The 23,433-nt window shown below is 36.5% G+C and overlaps 1 protein-coding gene and 2 long non-coding RNA genes across 3 annotated transcripts; all 3 read right to left on the bottom strand.

Moving 5' to 3' along the window:
- Positions 1-3,708: 3,708 nt before the first annotated feature.
- Positions 3,709-6,684, bottom strand: LOC139125212 (uncharacterized). The gene is made up of 3 exons (XR_011550160.1): positions 6,454-6,684; positions 5,600-5,691; positions 3,709-4,931 (listed from the first exon to the last, which is right to left on the bottom strand). It is a non-coding gene; the product is annotated as an uncharacterized lncRNA (long non-coding RNA).
- Positions 6,685-7,937: 1,253 nt separating this feature from the next.
- LOC139125220 (uncharacterized) lies at positions 7,938-11,236 on the bottom strand. Its single transcript, XR_011550161.1, has 3 exons — positions 10,927-11,236; positions 10,474-10,576; positions 7,938-8,062 (listed from the first exon to the last, which is right to left on the bottom strand). It is a non-coding gene; the product is annotated as an uncharacterized lncRNA (long non-coding RNA).
- A 4,675-nt stretch (positions 11,237-15,911) lies between these two features.
- On the bottom strand, positions 15,912-22,782 carry LOC139128053 (hyalin-like). The gene is made up of 4 exons (XM_070693916.1): positions 22,737-22,782; positions 17,926-18,153; positions 17,278-17,517; positions 15,912-16,165 (listed from the first exon to the last, which is right to left on the bottom strand). Exons 1-4 carry the CDS (start codon positions 22,780-22,782, stop codon positions 15,912-15,914), a joined length of 768 nt encoding a protein of 255 aa, XP_070550017.1.
- Positions 22,783-23,433: the final 651 nt, after the last annotated feature.

A 23,433-nucleotide genomic window follows, 5' to 3' on the forward strand; every position in this document is an offset into this window, starting at 1 on the left:
ACTAGTATATATAAATTTAACGTTCCTTTATTTCAGATCTAAAGAGAGTTACAGGACAGGTTGTTGTAGAAAATTAAAAGTTGATGTTTACAATCTGTTGTATTTCGCGCTACTTCGTCGTTCCTGTTCACGTCAGCCATGTTTCAGCAAGAGTTATTAAAGTGAATTCAAACTTACAATATTGTCCGTGTAATAATTATCCAGCAGAACACCGGTACGGTGACAAGAATTAGTAAATTGGCCCCATTCCTTTTCTGAACTGCGGTAAATTGCGCTGAAATAATCCTGTTTAGACTGTATACACTCGACACGATGCGATCGACGACTTGATCAGCTGTTGTAAACAAACATGTATCAATGCGCTCAGACCAGCGGCAGAATATAAAAACATAGTCCCTTTGAAAGACTGACAAAAACTAATAAAATTTCTTTATTTTTAATTACCTTTTACATAAATATACGGTCATGGGCATATGATAATCGGTTGGATATCAGCGCTTGGTTGGGACGTATTGCCACTCGTGAGGTTGCGCGCCGCATCACACTCGTCGCGGCTCGCACCCTCACTCGTGGCAATACGTCCCAACCAAGCGCTGATATCGTGGGATAACCTCATAAAACTTTAACTATTCAAGCGATATCATTGATGTCGATATGATTTTTTTAAATGAACCAAGTTATCATTCATTTACATAGCTAGTATTAGAATTGTTAATACCGGTAGCTAAGAGCAAAACTTGATATTACCCTGTTTATTAATGATTCGAACCACAATTCCCTATATTGTTGGAATACCCATTAGAAATATTGTTTTAACTAAACTTTGTTGTTAGTTGAAATGCCTTGTTAATGTCCCCCGTGTCCATAATATAGATTGTGTTTGTTGAATAAAATATTTTTTGACAGCGCAAACTTCCCTAGAGATGGATGGCAGTCGTATCACCTGTCAATAAAAAATCACGCCAATGACTGATGTTTGTCTTTGGGAGTAGTAGTTGTCTCGTCGAAAATATTAATATGCGTAATTGTATGTCAGCATATTTTTACAATTCCAAATTATTGCAAAACGTTCAATAATTGAATCGAGGATTTTTTGTGGCAGAATTTCGGGCTGGGGAGGACTATTGCAGATTTTGGGATTATTGCAGATTCAGGATTTTTTGGGGGGGAGTATGTGCACGTATTCTTGTACGTTTAATATTAACTTATATTTGGTTTCCTTGAAGAACGAACAGTCCGTAAGAACTTACGAGCAAAATACTTCTCTTCAATCCCAAAATGAATGTCACTTTACCCCATACCCGATATAACGCAAACCGCAGTGGCATAATTGAAACCGTCTTTAAGAGTTGTCTTGTGGAGGCTAAATATTTTGCACGAGGGTTTCACATCCGTTTCTGCACAAGGATTCGGGATGTTTAACGTATTTCGTAAAATGTTGGCAAACTCGCGAAAGACGATTTTCTTGATTTCTTTAAGTCTTAACTTTTGGCTTCAATATTAGTACTTTCTGTTGCGACTCAAAGGAAAGGCTTTCTATTTTCTCTGTTTTCTCTAAATTCTACAAATTTAAATTATATAGTCTTTACTACTGAAAAATCGGACAATTAAATTTAAATTTAAACCTGTTTTTTTATTTCTCGCCATTTTCTTTAAAATGGTAATATTACAAAAAGGCAGGTGTCCAACTGGAAAACATTCAGCGCTATGCATTCTATAAGACTACTATTTTGTTCCCGTGAAGATTCAAATGCATATATGCACGATGTACAGTGTTATTTACTTTATTTGCATGAGCGCGCCATTTAACGTTTGGGCAAACGTTTATTATTTAATATGTTACTCAAAATTGCACAGGCATTCCCAGTGAACAGTTTCCTATACTTGCATAAAAACCCTTCAAGAAATACTTTCCCATGAACTTGTTTTAGTAAAATCAAAAATAATGCTAAAATATACAGCTATTGGACCTTTAAGCATGTGACACACTTGTTGACATCAGTTCCTTTAACGCACAGTTTCGTTACGGTACCCCCGCAAGCGTCTGTGCTTCTATACAAAGGTCGAAGTTGAGTAAGGCCTAAGCAATGCATACAAGAGGATTTTAACAGAACATGGCATTGTTCTTTACTTTCCAATAAGACAAATAAAAGTGAAAAAATTTAACCTTCATTTTCAACGCAGATTCGAAATGATGGTGTCCTGTTGGAAGTGAAGCGCCACCTTTCGACCAACCTCTGCAGTCGACCACTATAAAGAATAACCGATAATGGTGAGGTATGTGGACCGTATTACCGCAAAATATTGTAAAACCCGGCAAAAAGTTATTTCCTTGAATACTTTGGGTATTTACGTTAGACTCAAATAGTGTTACTTTCAGTTTCAAACAGAAATATCGCTGTATAAGCTGCCCTACTATGCCCTGATCTTTATTGGCATAATGAATTAACTCACCTCCTGGAAAATATATACAGAGTAGAATGTTATTGTATTTAACTTTGTAAGTGATCGATATAAAACTTGCATGCTGTTATGCTGTTGTTGAACCGAATCAAAAATACCATTGTATAAGGTAGTTCTTTCAACAATCGTACGCAAGACTTTATGATGTTCTAAAATTGTAAATATCTTGAACGATTTAGGATTTTATTTAAAGCGATATTATGAATTAATTTCGACACAGACTTGATTGTTATATGAAATACCCCTTTGCTTGACGGAACAGATATCATGATTATTCATTAATTTTATGTCACCGTAAAGATTGTTTATGGGAATCTCGTAAGTAGTGTTGTATTGCACTGTGAACTTTGTACTATAATCATAGGTTAATGTGGTAGTATCAGGTAGGATTTATACGTAAGAGTAAATCTTATCACTTCTTTACGATGTACTACCCTACAAATGCAATAGGAATATGGAATATATATGGAATGCAAAAGGAATATGTTACATAAGCACCACTACACGAGCTGTCTCCAAGGAATAATATTATCTCAACGTCAGCTATAATATTGCCAATTACGAGTCATTGAGTCAATATCGCTACGTTGTAACGTTCTAAAAGGTGTTCGTGGCTTATTTAGGTGATTTATTTCGTACTATTTCCGCTTTTTCTTAAGTTTTCCGCCAAATTTATCTTCGATATATATTTTACATACGAGCAAGACCAGATTTCACTTGACTTTGACCTTACGACAGTTGACCAATGCATCCTCTGTAAATCTTTTTCCTTGCCTGAGTCTTTCGATTATACCACAGGATATATAAAACCAGACATTAAAGAATACAAACTTTAAGTATTACATATACAGTTTGGCACATGCATGGCTGCAGTCTTTAGGTCAGAGAATGATACTTAAATGGTTTTCAATATACATATCAATGGGTTGCAATGTACGTTTTTGGTATAACAATATCATCACAGTGAAAAGCAGTAAATAGTATTTACTCACTCATATATTCCTTCACTCGCTCATGATTATAATTCAATAAACACACTTTTATATCCCAACATACATTTAACTTGCACTTTGGCGCGTTTTATTTGAGAAGCAAAACAATATATAGCTTTCTTAAATCAAACTGTAAGTATTTTATATTTATGTATCCTATCTTTATGATCTATTATAAAGCATCAACAATCGAACAACATAATGTTAATGTATACAATATGTATTTTGTTGTTTCAAGCTATATTTAGAGTTGTTTTTGTAAATACAAGATGCTGTGGATGAAAACAGATTGAACTCTTAAACGAATATTAGTATTTGTCTCAACTTGTAAATTATTTCATATTTGGATGGTAGTAGTGATTTTATAGATATCAATTATTTTTAGCTATACAAGAATATTTAGCGGTTACCATTGATGGTCTCCGTTTTCCTTGCTATGATGAAATTGAATTTAAAACAAATTTTAATATAGTAACTTGACGTTGAAAGATCGAATTGGCGTCTGAACGGATCGCTGTGCCGTACATTCCATGTATTAATTACATAGTAAATGATATATACATATGGATGACAATAATCGATATCTGGTTTCAAACTGGTTACAATTTGTTAAAAATGATGGCTTTGTGGTGGAAAAATTACAGGCAAATCTTTCGTGTCCACGTCAAATAGTAATTCTACAACGTTCTATACAAAAATTGTTGCTTGATCATGAATGGACTGTATTTTTGTACAATTTTCATTACATATTATCATTACGTATGGGTTGTATGACAAGGAACAAAGTTAATCATATTCGCCACAGAAGGAGACCTTCTGTGGCGATTAAAACAAAAATGTACTTTGGGATAAAAAATGTCATTTTTAACGTTTTTACGGGCTTTGATGGTTATCAAAACTTGTTAAAATAACAAATATAAATCCACCGTCTGTCCCTATTGACACTTCAGCTATATATGTTAATTAAATGTGTCACTAAAACTGACATTTTTACAAGAATACTTGCCTAAAAAGACGAAAATTCAATTAATCAGACAAACAGCGTCTCTGTCTGTCTGCCTTTACTGTATGTATGTATATGTGTGCGTATGTGTGTGTGAATGTATGTATGTATGTATGTATGTATGTATGTATGTATGTATGTATGTATGTATGTATGTATGTATGTATGTATGTATGGATCTATGGATGTATACAGTTAGGTAGGTAGGTAGGTAGGTAGGTGGGAGGGTAGGTAGATAAGTGGAAATGAAGGTAAGTTTGTATATATCTGTAAGAGTGTAAAATTCTACAATATCATGGAATATCAGATGACATGCATGATTAATAAACAATTACCAAATGCTAAAGAAAGAACTACTAAGGTCATCAAAATCACTCAACGAGATTTGATTAATCTTTGTCGCAAATTGTCATGAATGTGGTCAGGTGATTACAGTGGCACACGGTGAAGGAGAGGTTCGACGATGGTGATACCTGGACATGAGAAAGAGACCAGAAAAATAATTTAGATAAGATTATGGGTTTATTATCAAATTGTGTTGATTATAAAATTTCTGTGTGAACACACGCCATTAAGGTGTTATTTTCATGTCTTGAAATTGCGTACATAAGAGATGGTCCCAAAAATTTGAAACAGGAGAATAACTGGGTTGAAATAGAATTTTTTTGTAATGTCTATTCTATGATTTACGTGCATATCTGACACGGTAACTTCAATATCTGAAATGGGAACCATGTTTTATTCCACATTTCTGATAACGAAAACATTATTTTGCTTACACAGGGAGCATAATATTAATGAATACTTGGCACTCATTTTGAAGGGCAGTATACCAAGCATTATCTCAAGGCTTCCACTTCATAGGAGTATTGAGCTCACGTTACTTTTTAAATAACTACGTTCTTATCGAAATAAATAAAATTTCCATTTTCGAAAAAACTGAATACGGTTAAATATTTTCTTACTTTCAGAGTTTTAGAATGAAGCCCCCAAATAGCAGATATTAAAAGAATCGTTAAAATAGAGTCCGAATGTTTCTCCGGGGCGCATTCTACGTTAATTGTGAATGAATTCGCAAAACAGATCCAGACAACAACTTCTTGACAAGAGTTGAGTGTTCAAACTGCATCTGGGTCTTTACCTTGCAGCCATCACTGTTCCAGATCCCAGACGCTTCATTAAGATAACTGCACATGATATGCTGGACACTCATTGAAAATTTGATGTTATGTCCTAAGGTACAACAAGAAAAACCTTTATTGAAATACTCAACATTCATTGACGCATAGTTCACTGTACTAACTTTTACCACACGGAAACAGAGAAAAGCATCGTTTGTTCTTTTCGCTACATTAAAAGCAGTTTTACATTCTCTTCCTGAAAACATGACACAAAGCCCCTTAATTAGTATGATCACTTATCTTCTTTGTACCAAATAATGTTTGAAATGAATGACATTCACTAGTGAATCTCTATTAGAATACATCATCGGCAAATCGAGCCAATGTACATGCGGTATTCTATGACATAGCAATGTACATGTGTTTATTTGTAGTAGTTTCCATAGGTCACTTAAAGTTAATGTCCTGTTTATGTAGCCATGATGTCTTGTTAAACATGAATGAAAACTGCACAGGCAAGTTTGATGTAACGGCTTGTACTCTCAATACTTTTATTTTATTGAAAGAGTTGAATTTCTCGTGTCAAACTTCTCATCAAATCACACCTAAATTGCGATAAGGGCCAGAAATTGCTCGAGAAGAACAGCATAGCATCTTGTAAGTGGTATGGTCGTGTTGGTGTCGCTAATATTTTGTATTTAAATAACGTATAAGAAAGAGAAGAAAAAGCATCAAAATTCTCCCTTGAGTTATACTGCACTACGTCAGAGCATCATTCATGACGTCATGAGAAAGTCGTAGAGTTTGCGTGTCTCGCACTTCCTCCCACTCACATACTGACAATGAAAAATGGATATTAAACTCTGTAACTTACTCTGTGGCACTGTAAAGGTCAGTTGATATCCTCCAGTCATTAAAAAGTAGTGCTCAGGGATGAATATACTTGAATTAACACCTTTAAAACGAACATCCAGAGAAAACGAATTTGCATGGTATTCCGTGGAATTCTCTTCCTGGTCATAGAGAATGTATACAGTCGTATTTCCATAAAGCTGAACGGGACTGCTCAGATGAATAATGACGGCATGAAACAGCCAGGATACCTGTAATTAATGTACATAATTTTGTGCTTGATCTTTGCAGACACAGTTTCAATAACTTAAGGAATGATACATGTAAATACTGTGCGGGAACAAGGCATTTCACTTTATATCTTTTCCCTGGACGGACTTAAAACTCTGTCTCTCTCTCTCTCTCTCTCTCTCTCTCTCTCTCTCTCTCTCTCTCTCTCTCTCTCTCTCTCTCTCTCTCTCTCTCTCTCTCTCTCTCTCTCTCTCTCTCTCTCTCTCTCTCTAAGCTTATACAATATTAGGTTTCAACTGAAATGAATGTCGTGCGTGACACTACCGCTAGAGATTTTTAACACTGTTGGTAAGGATATTATCGCACAGACTCTTAAATAAAGTAACAATAGGATAAAGGATAGGATAAATAATTTATATAGCGCCTAGTATCCATCAGCAATGTTCACTGGCGCTTTACACTAGGTCACAGGTAAGCTCTCTTGAAGAAATGAGTCTTAAGCAGAGATCTGAAGGTGCGAATGTCCTGGGCTGATCGAAGAGGAGCTGGCAGTTTGTTCTATAGAATTGATGAGGAATAGGAGAAGGATCTGTCACCGTATGATTTTAACCGAGTTCGTGGAACTTTAAGTGTGGTTTGTAGACTTGATCGGAGAGATCTGCTAGGGGTGTTGACTTCAATGAGTTCAGCCAGGTATGAAGGAGCGAGTCCATCGCGTAAAGTGGCTTTAGATGGCTACGAAGAATTTATGTCAGCAAGTGGAACTATCCACCAGGTTAGATTATTTGGTATATTTTCATGTTAAAACCCAAAAGAATATATCGTAACAATATTCAATATGCTAACCGTATTTTCCTTCTAGCAAAATATTTTTTCTAGCAAGTAATATTGTGATGAAGTCAATAATAGTAGATATTATCGACGCCTTGAACGCTTACTCAGCTTGTTGGCTTGGAAGTGACAGGCTACTTTGGTTACACCCTGGACGTTTGACACATGCTTCCACCTTCACAGCAAATTTGATCACGGCTGACATTTATGATAAAGTTCATGACGATGGATCGATATTGGCATTGGTACTATAGATGAGTCTGAGTGAGTCAGTGACTCACTCTCTGTCTGTCTGTCTGTCTGTCTGTCTGTCTGTCTGTCTGTCTGTCTGTCTCTCTGTCTCTCTCTCTCTCTCTCTCTCTCTCTCTCTCTCTCTCTCTCTCTCTCTCTCTCTCTCTCTCTTCTCGCTCTCTCCTCTCCCTCTCTCTCTCTCTCTCTCTTACGTAAATTGGATCCAAAGTAGGTAACTTCATCGTCTTCAATATATACACCGTCAATCACCATATCGGTCTCAGGTGAGGGATGATCACTCGCAAATGTAATGATGATGTCTCCTTTGGTGTCTTTTACTGGATTATGGGCATAACAGGTGTGCAATAAAAGAATAGGAGGTGTTTATTTATCATGTAAATTCGTTAACTTTGATTACATAGAACACACGCTCATTTTGCCCAGTCATTCAACGTTAAATCTCGATTAAAAATAGTGTCAAAAATGTTTTAACGATTCTTTGTTTTGACTGATTGCTAGGTATACCAGTGCTGCAATATTATTTTATACTTTTCCTCTTATAATCTATTTTGACTGTTAAGACTCAGTGAAAACTAAATGAGCGACACCCTAAACGTATGAGCGGTTATTATAGCTAGGCTTATCATCGAATACTCTTTTTTTTCTGAAATGACACTTAATGTCTTTTCCTTGCAATTTACTAAAGGTCAACGTAAAAGAAGAGACAAGATTTGCCTTTCAAACCACGGCAAAGTTCAGTAACTCGCTCATTATAATATCTTTCGAATTGTACAGCAATCTTCAACCCTGTAAGTCTTTCTCAATGCTTTAGCGAATGACACAGTTTTTGAGTAACCATCATTACTCATGTACTCTTTAGATTGGAGGGAAGGAACACATTGCATAGATGCATGATTCATCTCCTGAAGTGATTAACAACTGAAGTCTGTATGCATTACCCAAAGACCGACTCTAACAAAATGTGATCAAAAATAAATTGTAAATAACTCCGAAACACAATTCTTCGTACTTCCAGACAATATATGCACATAGGGAGATACAAATTTATGAGCTTACTAATTCAAAGCAATATAAAGTACTGTTCCAGAAGAATTGAATTCTTTAAGATTTACTTAAGCAACTTATAAACGAAAATATGAGAAACGAAAGTTTTCATACGATAGTATTAAGCAACTAACAAAAATATTGAGTTAACGTCTTGAAGTGCAATCATAGAAATTCTTTGAGACATTAAAATGAATTACTATTCGCTGCTGTCCGTCGAACTTTAATTTGCTGAGCTGAACCACGTGACTAACAACAAATATAGAAAGAATGGGCAACGCCCTGATTATTAATTTTTATTTGCGGACAAGGGCGAGAGAAAGCCGAATATTAACGGCGAAATTTTGGCTTTCCTCGAGCCCTCGCCCATCAATTAACGTTAATTTTCAGGGGAGAGCCTGTTATTTCCATTATATTATCGACGAACCAAAAAAAACTTACAAAAATTTCCCAAGCGAACGACAACAGGGCCCCAAAACTGAGCAATACGCGACGCAGTGTCATGCGCGCCGTAAAAAAATGGCAAATCCGGATATTTTTCCGGGAGAGGTATCTTAACTTGGTCCACAAGTGTTCCATTTTACTTTGAAATTGATTATGATCTTCGCACAAATTACAATTCACGTTTAAGCAATGAGGTTACGGTACTATGAGTTGTTAATCTTATTATTCATATTCAGGGGCTTGTAAACAAACCATTACTGCGTATATGTGGTAAGTCACGTGATTCAGTCCGACCGACTGAAATGCTACGGACAGGGCATGTTAATATTATAGATAGTAAGGCTTTTGACATGCTCGTGAATATTAGTAATAACATTTAGAACCCTCGATATGTTAAACATCCTAATTTTACAGCTGAAATGTAAATTGTGAAAAGTTTAAACCTCATAATCAATAATTAAATAAAATGGAGCACTTGTTGGCCAAGTTAAGACACATTTTCCCAAAAAATCTCCGGTTTTGCAAAATTTTTAAAGCACCCGTGACAGTGTGTCCGCGTATTGCACTTCTCTCCGACATACAGCGCAGTATCTCACCGTTCAGTAAATACAACAATTGTGTAATACAAGCTCTGGAGCCCTGTTGTCTTTCAAGTGGGAAATTTTTGGTTTTACGGTTTTTGGGTTCGTTGATAATATAATGGAAATAACAGAACCCCCCCCCCCGATCATTAACGTTTATTTATGAGCGCGGGCGAAAGGAAAGACCAACTTGACTGGCTCGGCAAGATTTAAGTGTTTTCCTTTTCTAACGCACTATCCCATAAATTAAAGCTAATGGTCAGGGCGTCACCCTCTATTTCGATAGTAAATCGCAAAATTAACACGGGTTTAATGTTTACAAAATTCAGCATCGTCCAATCATAGTTATCAAAAAGGCAACAACGCAACATACTTCAATCAAAAAATAGAAAAAAAATACTTTAGAAACCTTTATCATTCGTGTCGCTTACACGGTTACAGGAGGATATAATGTTTATAATCCGTTTTCGGAAAGGGAGATAATTTGTGCATCACATTTGTGAACCTGGGCAAATGTCTGCACACTGTACTAATGCATTAAAAAAGTTTTACGACTGTCATAGGCCAAGTCACCGAAATACACAACATAAAGTAACATCGATCTCATCAAAATCTGCAGTTCTAGTACATGAAGTAAATTTCAATGTGATAGTTTTTACCTTCTAGCCGATTGTCTTCTCTGTCTGTAAAGGACAAACTCAAGACATCATTTGTGTAAGCTGTGCTTCCGAGTTGAAATGAACCTCTATTTAAACGTTTCGTCTGTTGTCGATTCAATAAAACATTTGAGGGTCAGAGAATTGCAAGATTTCCCCATCTGCTCGATAACTATTTAGGTTAAACTAATGCCGGTATTTTAATACGGTTACTGTATTTTAAAACTAGTCCTTCAGAACATCTCAGCTTGACATACCACCTTATCACCTGTCATTATGTTATAAACAATCTCGATGAGATATAGCAGATCTTTACATCGATGACTTTGGTAATATAATTCTTAAACATGTGTACATAAAATAGCAACTTGACGAAAGTATTGGAAACAAAAATATAAAAAGCGTATACATTTTCTTTTCTCATCATAAAGAGGTCTTCACTGAACCTATACTCACGATCCTGTTAGCGGTACCTTGAGATTGCCAGCCAGAGAAGATACTTTCCGCTGGCGGCAGTCTAAATTCGTTTCCATCTCCCATCATCACTGTCACATTGGTGAGTTGTTCCACAGCGTCGCTTTCGAGGTTTAAACGAATTGAAGGGGTTTCTAATACCAATGGACCACTACCAGGGGCCATGTAGCGAAGAATAAACTTGGCTAGGCTATCTGATGCATTCAGAACAGACTGTGTCAGCAAATGTCTGTCTTTATCACTATTCTCAAGTGAAGCGTTCTGTAACATTCTTATTCTTGTATCCATTGACTCAAGTATATCTGTGGCGTTAAACGGAAGTTCACAGGTGAGGGAACGCTTAAAAAGAGTTTACATTAAATTCAGCTCAGCTCAGCCCAGCTCAGAGAGAGAGAGAGAGAGAGAGAGAGAGAGAGAGAGAGAGAGAGAGAGAGAGAGAGAGAGAGAGAGAGAGAGAGAGAAGAGAGAGAGAGAGAGAGAGAGAGAGAGAGAGAGAGAGAGCCAGTCTGATGGGCATACAGGGACAATCACAGACAGACCCAGACACACGCAGACAGGGTTATTCCTTCGCAAAAGACTCGATTTTCATATAAAGAATTTCTTACAGGAAATGCAGTGGCAACAATGACGCATTTATTATCTGTTTTTCTTTAAATAATTATATGTATGCGCGGCTAGACAAAAATCCTACTGGCAAAATAATTGACTAGTTTTTTTGGCAACGTCATCAAAATATTAATATTTTACAACAGAAAAGAACTGTGAAAGCAATATGATAGTCACCAATAAAATGGGAATAATCAACAATGTATAGAGTACGTTTTCAGTGTATTACCTCAAGCTTGACTCTGCAGTAAAAATTCATTTTCTATCCTTCTGTTTATCTACATACTTTCCAAATGCCAATCCTTGCGATGGTGTATGTAATATCTCAATTAATTCTCGTCATTTTAAACATCTCTGTTTGAACACATTTCTCATATCTCATCATCATTGGTAGAGTTGACTATTATTACAATGTGGTCAAACTAGTGCATGCCGATGTATCTTTTATAGAACTGAAAAATAATTTCCTTGTATACTGAGTTTTGTTGTTTTTGCTATACTGTTAAATGTTTAATGATCTCAGCACTCACCTTGAGCCATATTCTGGCTTTCCTGTACCGAAATGTTGACGTTGTTAAGCTGGGAGATTGCTTCTGATAATTCATCAAGCCCGCCGATGGTCTTTTACACAAATATAGTGACAATCTTTATGTTTATTTATATTCCTGTCTTCAAACATTCATTATTAAAACATTCACTATCAAAGCATTATTTGTAATGACAAATCAATTATAACGCCTTATTTAACTCGGTCGCCATGACGTTTTCAAGCTGTTATGTTACAAGTCTCATCTGAAAGGTTTTCTATTTGATATACATTTCATGGAAAATAAACAAAACTTATAGGTAATATAGGCACCAACCTTGGATATTGACAAGTTCATGCTAGTTGCATTCAGATCATCCATTAGCGGATTTGATGAAACTTTATTTAGTTTTGAAAAGTAGACGAAGAAATAGAGAAAACACTCAATTATTAGCAGGATATAACATATGTCATTTTTCAAATGAATTATTCTAAATGCTGGCATTATTCACGAGCCACATCATAAATATGATTATTTACCTTTTCTTGTCCTCTCAGAGACTGACTCTTTTAAGCGTTGGTATGGAACGAATCACGTTGACCCGAATCCACAGAAAACGTCTACAGCATTCAATAATTGATGATGATTGGCAGCGGACGGGTACAGTGCGTTTAACCTAGGTACCGTAACTCAGCGTATGAGACAGACACAATCCACCCACTAAACATACGATTAGCTTTGGTATCACGACACATTTGAACGTCACCGACTCATTGATTAATTATAGTAAACCAAAGGGGCCGCCGGTCTGTCTAGACTGAGAGATACACTGATCTACAATGTGTAGCTTTATAGTTAGTTTCTGTTGAGAATACCTTCACCTCTTGAACTCTTAGGTGAAATTCTAAAAGAAACAGTTACATTGTAGATCAAGTCTAATAAACTGTTTACCTCTCAGTCCAGACAGCGGCTGCCCCATGCTGGATTACTGTAATTAATCGACGAGTCGGTGGCTTTGAAATGTGTCCGTGATACCCAAGCTAATCGTGTGTCTTGTACGTGGATTGTGTCCGTCTCATACGCTGAGTTGCGGTACCTAGGTGAAATAATCGCAATCATACCAATCCATAATCCAATAACACTAGGTCAAAATTTGTAAGACAATAGTTGTAAACATAGACACAAAACAGCACAGAACAGACAGTAAATAGACGGTACACAAACAAAGTCAAATTCATGAAAGAAAGATATATGGACTTCTGGCCAAAAGACCAAGAAGTGATGTCAGGTGTTTCGAAAATAGTAAGCGCATCCTGCCCCACATGTGGCACCCGCCATATATCAATCTGTAAGTCAGATAGGTAGTGGTCACTAACTAAGGCCCCATGTCACCGATGCCATCAGTGATCATTTGTCGAAGAGAGATATCGTATTTATCAACCAGCTTGCGATACCTGCCAAAAAAGCGTTTGAATGTAGCGACAAGTCTTGAAAGAGAGAAGTCTTTGAAAGGAGATGGCCATGGCTCTCTAAAAAATCACCATATGAACTGCATGCTCTTGCATATCGAATAAGCTGGGAAATGTATACCCCATAAGCAGGTGAGAGTGGAATATTACTGATGAGGTGTGGAAAATTAATTATACTAAAGTTGAAATCATCTCTCTTGTCATATAGCCTAGTAGAAAGATGACCATTAGAGTCAAATTCAAGTAAATGTCCAGATATGAAGCAGAAGAGGCCGTTTCTGTAGTCTCTTTAATCTCCAATTCTGGAGGATAAATCATAGCGAGATATTTACTGAATTCAGAGTTATTCAAAGAAATAACATCGTCTATGTATCTAAATGTAAGGTTGAAAGTACGAGCTACAGAGACCTTTTTCTGCTTGATAAGGTTCTGGATAAATTCTGCCTCGTATGAGAACAGAAATAAGTCGGCAAGTAAGGGAGCACAGTTAGTGCCCATGGGAATTCCTATACACTGTTGGAAAATGTGTCCTCCAAATTCTACAAATATGTTGTCAATGAGGAAATCAAGCATACTGATAATGTCTCTCTCGGTATAAAAAACTTTAGCGTTAGTAATATTTTTAACAAAATATGTAGAATTATACCCTTATACCACATATTTGTAACGGCGTGAACCGTTTTTGTAGTAAAATGCTTGGTTGATGTTTTTCAAGTGTTCTTTCAATTTATCATGTGGTATTGTGGTATACAATGTGGAAAAAATCGAAAGTTTTAATAGATGTTATTTTTGAAACAGATCTTGATTTCAAAATTTCAAGAGTTCCTTCGAATTTTTTAATATCCACATTTGATTTATACCACTCCGAGAAAAGACAACATCACAGTATGATTGAAGTCCCCGTTTAACAGTACAAAGAACAGAAGTCAGTATCTTCGATAACTCTGTTGTTGAACATTTTGAAGATCCTGCGATAAACCTAGCTTTGTAAGGTGTTTTGTGGAGCTTTGGTATCCAGTATAAGCTAGGCAACTTATTATGGTCATCCTTTGTTGTAATATTAAAATTATCCATGAATGACTTATGGTTTGCCAAAATTTCAGATTTGTTGAACATTGATTGTCTGTAATTGGAGTTGGTTGAGGTCTTAGTAACACCAAGTTCGTCTATAAGACATTCAAAATAATACTTCTTACAGACAAATACAATATTATTGGCAGCTTTATCAGCAGGGACGACAACATATTTGTCATGGATATCATTCAAACACTTAACAGCATCAGGATCTTTAAATACAGAATAGGGTCTTCTGCAAACATGTGATCTTAGTCGACCAATACGGCCACGCACTATTTTCCTCACAGATTTGACCCATTCTGACAGTGTGTCTAGCTCTACACCTCCCTTTTAGCACATTTACTGGCATATTCTTCAACTGAGTCCATAATGATCTTAAAATTATGGTTCCAGTTGATCCTGCGAGGTTCTCTGAACTTGGGTCCACAAGATAATATCTTACGAAGGTGGTGATGTTCAACCAAGTTCAGATAACCAGTGATGACATGGCCAACTGGAGTATATTTGAAGGGAGATGTAGAGCAGTCACAGGATGCTGGTGTTTGAAGGAATTCATCAATTTTTAAGTGCCGCAATGCCTTATTGTAATTGAATATTTTATTGGAGATTGTCTTGGTGTATTGATATGACAGAATAGGTACAGACTGGTTCTTAAAGTATACAGGTATAGTTGATGTAACCTTTTTGTGGTGTAGTATATTGCTGATATTAATGGCATCAATTCCTTGTTAGTAAATGGAAGATGTATGAAATGACGATGATCATCAGTCATAGGTTCAGCACGAACAGGCTTGTATAGTCTGTATAGTGCAATGTCAGCAATAATACTGACCAGTCTGTACGGTTGTTTGTTCGGATCTGTCAAAGACAATCCCAATGCATAGACATGCAACCTTCTCAAGTCCTTCATGGAAAGAGCAAATAATGAAGTACGAATGTGATGGAGACCTAAAGGCTTCTGCAATAAAAGAAGCAGTTCATGAAATTTGTCATGGCAATTGGAGGTAGCTGATGTATCCAATTTAGGCCGATGGTAACGCCTATGTCCATGACTACGTCTTCTACGGACAGAAGACTCAAATAGGCCCATCACATTCACTTCTGAACAACCAGGACTTGAGAGATTGCCTCACTGTAAGCGATCTACCGCATAATAGCGAGTAACGGGGTGAACGAAAATTTCTGTAAATAAGCTTTGAGATTTGTTGCAAAGTTAATCATTGCTATTAAGGTATACATATTAAATAAAGTATATATTAATGTAGAATGCAGTTATGAAACCAGTCACCTAGTTCAACATACCTTGTACAATCACAGAAAACCAACAGTTAGCGGTATTGCCCGAAGGATCCTCAGCTTCGTAAGACACTGTTGTGACGCCGATGGTAAAGTTACTGCCAGGTTCATGGCTTCCAGTCACACTGACGTTGCCAGAATTGTCCGTTGCGTTCGGGAATGCCCAAGTTACACGGATATTAGGCATGCCCAAGGCAGTTTTCGTCTCTACGTTCGATGGACATATGACGACAGGCTTCCAGGAGTCTGCAAAGATAAGACAAGAAAGTATTAAGAAAGTAAGAACTACGAATAACTGTACAGCAGCTGTATCTTTTAACGCCTAAATACAATTAAGGTGGCGTTGCATGTTGCAAACAGTTTTTTCAAAGCAATATTTCTCATCATAGATGACAAGGGAACCACCTAATACTATATATTTTCAAAAAGCAGAGAGTGCGAAGTTTAGTATTGTATCAGTAGTTTACTTAAAGAGGAAGTAAGTGTATATTTGGGGTAAAAAACCTCAATTTTGGTATTGATGATAAAAATGAATTTAAGTCAAAACTTGATGTTTTTTTCTAAATTGTAATATTTCACTTGCACTGCATAAAAACCTTCTTATACTTACTGTATTAACATGGATTATTGCCGGTATTTTAGCTGAAGAGTGCATATACAGATGAATACAGTCAAGAATCAATTTTCTGTATTCAGCAAGCCTGTATTCATGTGGATTCATGTGAATTCACGTGTATTATACTATAATACAGGCAACTCATTAATGTATATTTATCTGAATTATCGGCTTTCATGCAGTGTGAAAGAAGAGTATATATAGAAAAAAAACTACTATTTTATTTGGCATTATCTATCCTCATTCTAAAATGTCAAGGGTTCAAAGACTAACACTCAAAAAATTGGTTAAAATCATGATACGCAAAATTAAAATGCCTATTATTCAAAATTTAAGAGCTTTATTGCCAAGCATAGTCGTTTTGTTATATAGCATTGAAAGAACAAGATGTGAAAATTTCGGAAAATTTGACCCAGCGAGAGTGGAGTTAAATTCTTTAGAAATTTCGATTCGAAATTGGGAGGTAAAAGAAGTCAGGAAACCGGGTGATTTGCATACATTTATATAAATTAACACTTTTTTTATCACGCAACTTCTGACTGTTTGACAAGCTACAAGTTGAACCCAACCAATATTTTAATCTTTGGTTAACAAATTAATTAAAGTTGAATAAATATTTGCAAAAAAGTGACTTTTGAGCAAAATATGCTGTGTTGAGTTCAACGCCCCCTTAAACAGACACAAACGGAATAATCATGTTTTATTTAACTCCTGAAGACAACCGCTTTCGCGTTAAACGAACCTTTCACTGTAACAACAAATTCACAAGTAGCCGTGTTGCCCATTGGATCCTCAGCTTCGTAAGCTACTTTTGTCACTCCTATAGCAAAGTAACTTCCAGGTTCTGGGCTTCCTGACACACGGACAGTTCCAGAGTTATCAGAAGCATTTCGAAGTATCCATGTTACAGGGATGGTATCCATGTCTGAGTCTAACTCAGTTTCGATGTTTGGTGGACAAATTAGAACAGGCCTCTCTGAATCTGAAAAAAAGTGAAGATTGATTATATCACTAGGGAAGGAAAAACATGTTGCAACGGTCATTTGAGGTTATCAGTATTGTAACGTTAAGATAAATTGCACACACACAAGTAATTAGAAAAAAATACTTGCATGTAGGACATGTGTATGACACTAAACATTTTACGGTCAAGGGTATCTTTTTTGTGCTTTAGCTCCTATTTTGTAGAAAATGGAGTCGTTTTCAAATATTACTGCAACTAGCTTCATATTGATCAGTATCCAGTCGTTTGCCTATCGAGTGAACATTCTACTCCGGCTTAGTATTTTTTCATTTGTGTCCTCTAGTGGCGAATTTACATGAATATGGCAACTCATATGAATAAAATGACCTTACTCAAACAATAATTGGAAAATGTATTCTATAAAACCTTGCACAATGCCAGACATCAGATGAGTGTATCCATATGCTGGCGGTACGCTATGCTTCAGCCAACAGGTACCAGACCATGGACCACCGAGAGTCCCGTACACCCAAGCCTTACATCCGAACGTTTCTAGGCAAAGTGTACAGCAGTCTTCAATTGAAGCCGCTTGACTTGAAGCGATGTCCAACCCGGCACGATTTGTATCATTCTCGAAGGTACACAATGACTGTCCTGCATTAATGGAAAATGCATTCGCCAAATTAAAACGTGAGTGAGTGAGTCCTGGTGAGGGCGAAAGGGGAAAAAAGGAAAGGTAGCTAATAGTAGGAAGGAAACAGCATGAGCCAATATGTGAGTGAGTTGTTGTTGTTGTTGTTGTTGTTGTCGTTGTTGTTTCTTTATTCCTCCTCGAGAGAGAGAAGAGTTACAACACACAAATAAACTCATAAATGCAAAATAAATGAAAAAAGAGGTAAGTACATTTGAAATCATTCTTTCAGCTGAATAAGCTAAAATGTTCAAATATCTAAAGGTCTGTGATAAAATTATTTTTGAAAAAATTCGCTTGATACATGTCTGAGCTGTAGTTCAGGACATGAAAATACGGATAGTTTTCAATCGGATTCGAACCCACAACATACGGCATCAGTCGCCTAGCTGAGAGGCCAGAGACAGAACCAGTCGGCTAAATCTCCACTCCCAAAAAAGAGTGGTTCAATAGCCAGCTAAGTTGTTACATTTTTCTGACTGAGACCGCTCAACACGTTGTAGAGTTCGTGAAGCACTCACGCACGCATGCTCACTATCATACATCGCACATACACACTACATCGAAGCGAAAAAACGAATTTCATCGCTTTAACTGGGCGAACGATAACCTCGGGGACAATTCTGTCCACCAGCAGTGTTACCAACCCAGGATAGAAAATACGGATAGTTTTCAATCGGATTCGAACCCACAACATACGGCATCAGTCGCCTAGCTGAGAGGCCAGAGACAGAACCAGTCAGCTAAATCTCCACTCCAAAAAATCGTAATAAAATGGCCACATGGCGGCCTAATTGGATCGTATCACAAAACAAATCAATGTGCATATGTATGACATAGGTCAATGTCCTTGTACCAAGTTTGAATAAAATCGGTTGAGATATGTCTGAGTTATGGCTCTGTACATGAAAAAACCGTAGCAAAATGGCCGTAAAGCAGCCATATTAGATCGTATTACGAAACAAATTGATATGCATAGCTATGACATTGGTCAATGTCCTTGTACCAACTTTGAATAAAATCTGTTGAAACATGTCTGATTTATGGCTCTGTACATGAAAAAATCGTAATAAATTGGCCGTCTAGCGGCCATATTGGATTGTATCACAAAACAAATTGACGTGCATATGTATGACATAGGTTAATGTCCTTGTACCAAGTTTGAATAAAATCGGCTGAGATATGCCTGAGTTATGGCTCTGTACATGAAAAAAATCGAAAACAAATGGCCGTAAAGCAGCCATATTGGATTGTATCACAAAACAAATTGGTGTGCATATCTATGTCATTGGTCAATGTCTTTGTACCAACTTTGAATAAAATCGGTTGAAACATGCCTGAGTAATGGCTCTATACATGAAAAAATCGTAATAAAATGGCAACACAACAGCCATATTGGATCGTATCAAAAAATAAATCTACATGCATCTGTATGACATATAAAGTAATCCTTGTACCAAGTTTGAATGAAATCGTTCCAGGCATCTCTGAGATATCTGCGTGAATGGACGAACGGACGCACGGACATGACCAAACCTATAAGTCCCCCCGGATGGTGTCCGTGGGGACTAAAACCATCTGCACAAAGTTTCATCAAATTTGGTACAGTTGTACCAGAAAGAGCGCTCTGATCTCGAATTATGCAAATTAGACCTAATTATGCATGCTACACCAATATAAATAGACCTGCATATGTATGCCATAATGTAGTATCCTTGTATCAAGTTTAAAAAGAATTGGCACAGGAATATCTCAGATGTCTGCATTCATGAACCCCTGTGCATGGTCACAGCATTAATATTAATTTCATCCTGGAACGCCTGTGGATCATACCTGGGGACCCTGTGGATGGATATCAAATACAGGAAAGAAAACGGCCGTCACACAGCCATTTATGATCAAATCATTACAAAAATTGGCGTGCATATATATGTGATAGGGATTAATATAGGTAGGCAATCGGCATCGCTGAGAAATTTACATGAACGCACAGTCGCACAGTCGTAAAATATAGGAAACGAAATGGCCGCCATGCAGCTATTTTAGACTAGATCAAAACGACAATCAGTGTGCATATGTATAACATATAGAGTAATCGATGTACCAAGTTTGAATGGAATCGCTCTTAGCATCACTGAGAAATTTGCGTGAACATACGCACTGACATCAAATACAGGAAACAAAATGGCTGCCAGACGGCCATATTGAATCGGATCGTATAAAAATCAACGTGCATATATATGGCATAGGTGATAACCCTTGTACAAAGTTTGAATAAAATCGCTCCAGGAGTCTCTGAGATATCTGCGTGAACGGACGGACGGACGCACACACGCACACACGGACATGACCAAACTTATAAGTCCCCCCGGACGGTGTCCGTCGGGACTAATAATATATGTATTTGTGTATGTATGTATGTATGTATGTATGTATGTATGTATGTATGTATGTATGTATGTATGTATGTATGTATGTATGTATGTATGTATGTAATGACCGTACAAATGAAAACATAGAGTGAAAGAGCAATGTGCTGATATATACAGGGGTTTTCAAAGCATAATGGCAGCATGGTTATATTTCCAAGGAATGCAGAAACATTTTGCAATTATGTTAAAAGTACATGAAGTCAGAGCAAGGAGTGCCGAAGCAATATCAATTGGGTTATATGTATTATGTGTGTCAAACCCCTTTTAATGTGGTAATATGTGCATATAGTGCCAAGGCAAGGGTTGAGGTTATATGTACAAGCGTTTCAAAAGCCATGACAGAGTAGCTATATGAAGAAGGGGTGACTAAACAATTGCAATATGATTATAAGTACGAGGAGCGGCAAGCATAGGCAATGTGGTTTTATGTGCAAGGAGTTCACAATCGATGCCAATGTGATTATATGTAAATTAAGTGTTAAAACTATGGCAATGTCGTCATTTGCATGTGGGCTTGATGTGCATTAGTCGCAGTTGAAAAATGAAGTTTTTAGATTTGATAACTGCATTGACTTCTATGTCATATTCACGAACCTTTTTGTACTGGGAAATCAATATCGTAAATCATTAGTAATCAAAATAATTGTCGCTTACCTACGTTCTGGTCAGCCCGCACATACTGCAAAAAGACGTACCATAACAGATTTGTTATTTGACAAGTACATGATCTCCAACCTGTAGCCATTGCCTCGAGCTCATTACAGTCAGGTTCTGCGTAGATGATATGCGTTCTTGCTCAGCAAGCAGTCTTTCCAAGAATCAATAAAAAGAACAATGCATTTTTGAAATGCACTATTGATATGCTTACAAATAATTTCGTCAATGCTTATACATAATTAATAAACCCTTTGTGTGACTTTCTACAGTCATAAGAATGATGTTATTGCAAAATGACGAGCAAGCAAAAGATAAGAATGCTGCAAGTGGGACGCAAATTAACTATTTTCAATTTTAGTGTCTTCTGAATGATGAATTAGCGGCTATTAAATGAGGTTCCGACAAGACTTGATTCATAGATGGACCACTTGGGAGTGATTGATAATTAAATGGGTGATGAGATGCTGAGCCCTATTTTTAATCCGTAAACTAGTTTTATAGAGAGCTTGACATTTTCTTGTTCTCAATAATATATTGCGAACAACGGCACCTTTACAGCAAGAAGAATAAAAAGAATACGTTAAAATTGGATTTTGTGCGGATTTCATTCCAAATGATTATTTTGCTCATATTTTATTAAATGCAATAATGTTAATAATTTGTTTCTGTAAAATGTGGCATTTCGTTAATGAATATAAACTCCTGAAGATTAAACAAAACGGCACTCACTAAATTGTAAACTATTTCAACTTTACGTGACTGTGGCAGGCAATATTATTTTAAAGAAGCATATTACATATTGAAATTGAAAGCATAATATTGATCCATTCTATTTTATGTACATTTGCACCCGTATGATATGGATTATAAAGTCATATTCCATGTAGTTTATACAAATGTTCATTTTAAGTCCTAAGCTACAAAGTACGTGTGTTCAATTTCCACTAAGTAATTTTTTTTCGAAACCCCCGGCGACTGCTTCAGTAGATTTCACAAAATTTAGCAATAGCCTCACTCTGAGCTTATTTTGGACAACTTTTGTATCATACCTTGCTATCGTGTTGGAACTCTATACTTCAGCCAACAGCCTTTCCAATCAAAATCAGCTCTGCATTAATGCCGATACATTTGTTGAGATGCAACGTATGTATGTAGGCAATTGGTTAACTATAAGTGAGTAAGAAAGCATTAGTTACTAATTAGGTAAATTTGCGAATATACCAGAAACCCCGCAAATATTCATTACCTAGATTATTTTCAAATGCTGACAAAATCAAAAACAAAGACAATCGAACCATTTTCGAAATTGTTATTCTACGTGGCGTTTAATTTTAGGCTTTGCGAGTCTTTGTTTATACGGCAAGATAAGATTGATGTTATCTCAAGGAAATTCGCCTACATTAGTTTGTGCCTCATGAAGGTAAATATTTAGGGGAATATATTTATGGCAGCTTTACTTTCACTTCTATTCAAGTCCCGGTAGATCCAGAGTAGCGGATTCATTGTCGGAGGATGGTGAATTCAAGACTCTAGCTCGGTGTTGTGCCCTTGAGCAAGGCACTTTACTCCCCAGTGCTCCATTTGGGTAGTGGGTTATGGGTACCTCATCCTGTAAATGGGCTAGCACCCGTTGGATGATGGACTAAAATAAAAAAAAAGAAAGAAAGAACACCTTATTAATCAGCAGCAAATTTCGCTGCGTGAGAAACCAAATAGTACTTATTGTATTAGCATGGATTATTGCCTGTATCTTAGTTGAAGAGTGCATATACAGATGATGAAGTCAAGAATCCATTGCTTGTATTCAGAAAGCCTGTATTCATGCTGATTCATGTGAATTCACGTGTATTATTCTGTAACATAGGCAACTAATTAGTGTGAATTTATCTGTATTATTGCGTTTTGATACAGTGTTTACAGTTACAGGCGAGTTACAGGGGAACTATTTTCACCTAATAAACTGTGACAAAAACGTTGTCCCCATTAGTGGCCTAAAATTTCTATATATTTTCAAAACAATACATGAACAAAATGTTAACATACTTATTTTCAAATATTTTATCGCGAAAGGTGTTTTCATTTAGGAGAAATAAGTATGTTTTGATTCTTCGCCAAACCAAAAAATAACTTTAATGGGAGATAAATATAAAACAA

Source organism: Ptychodera flava, chromosome 3, assembly GCF_041260155.1.
Source record: "Ptychodera flava strain L36383 chromosome 3, AS_Pfla_20210202, whole genome shotgun sequence".
Lineage (NCBI taxonomy): Eukaryota > Metazoa > Hemichordata > Enteropneusta > Ptychoderidae > Ptychodera > Ptychodera flava.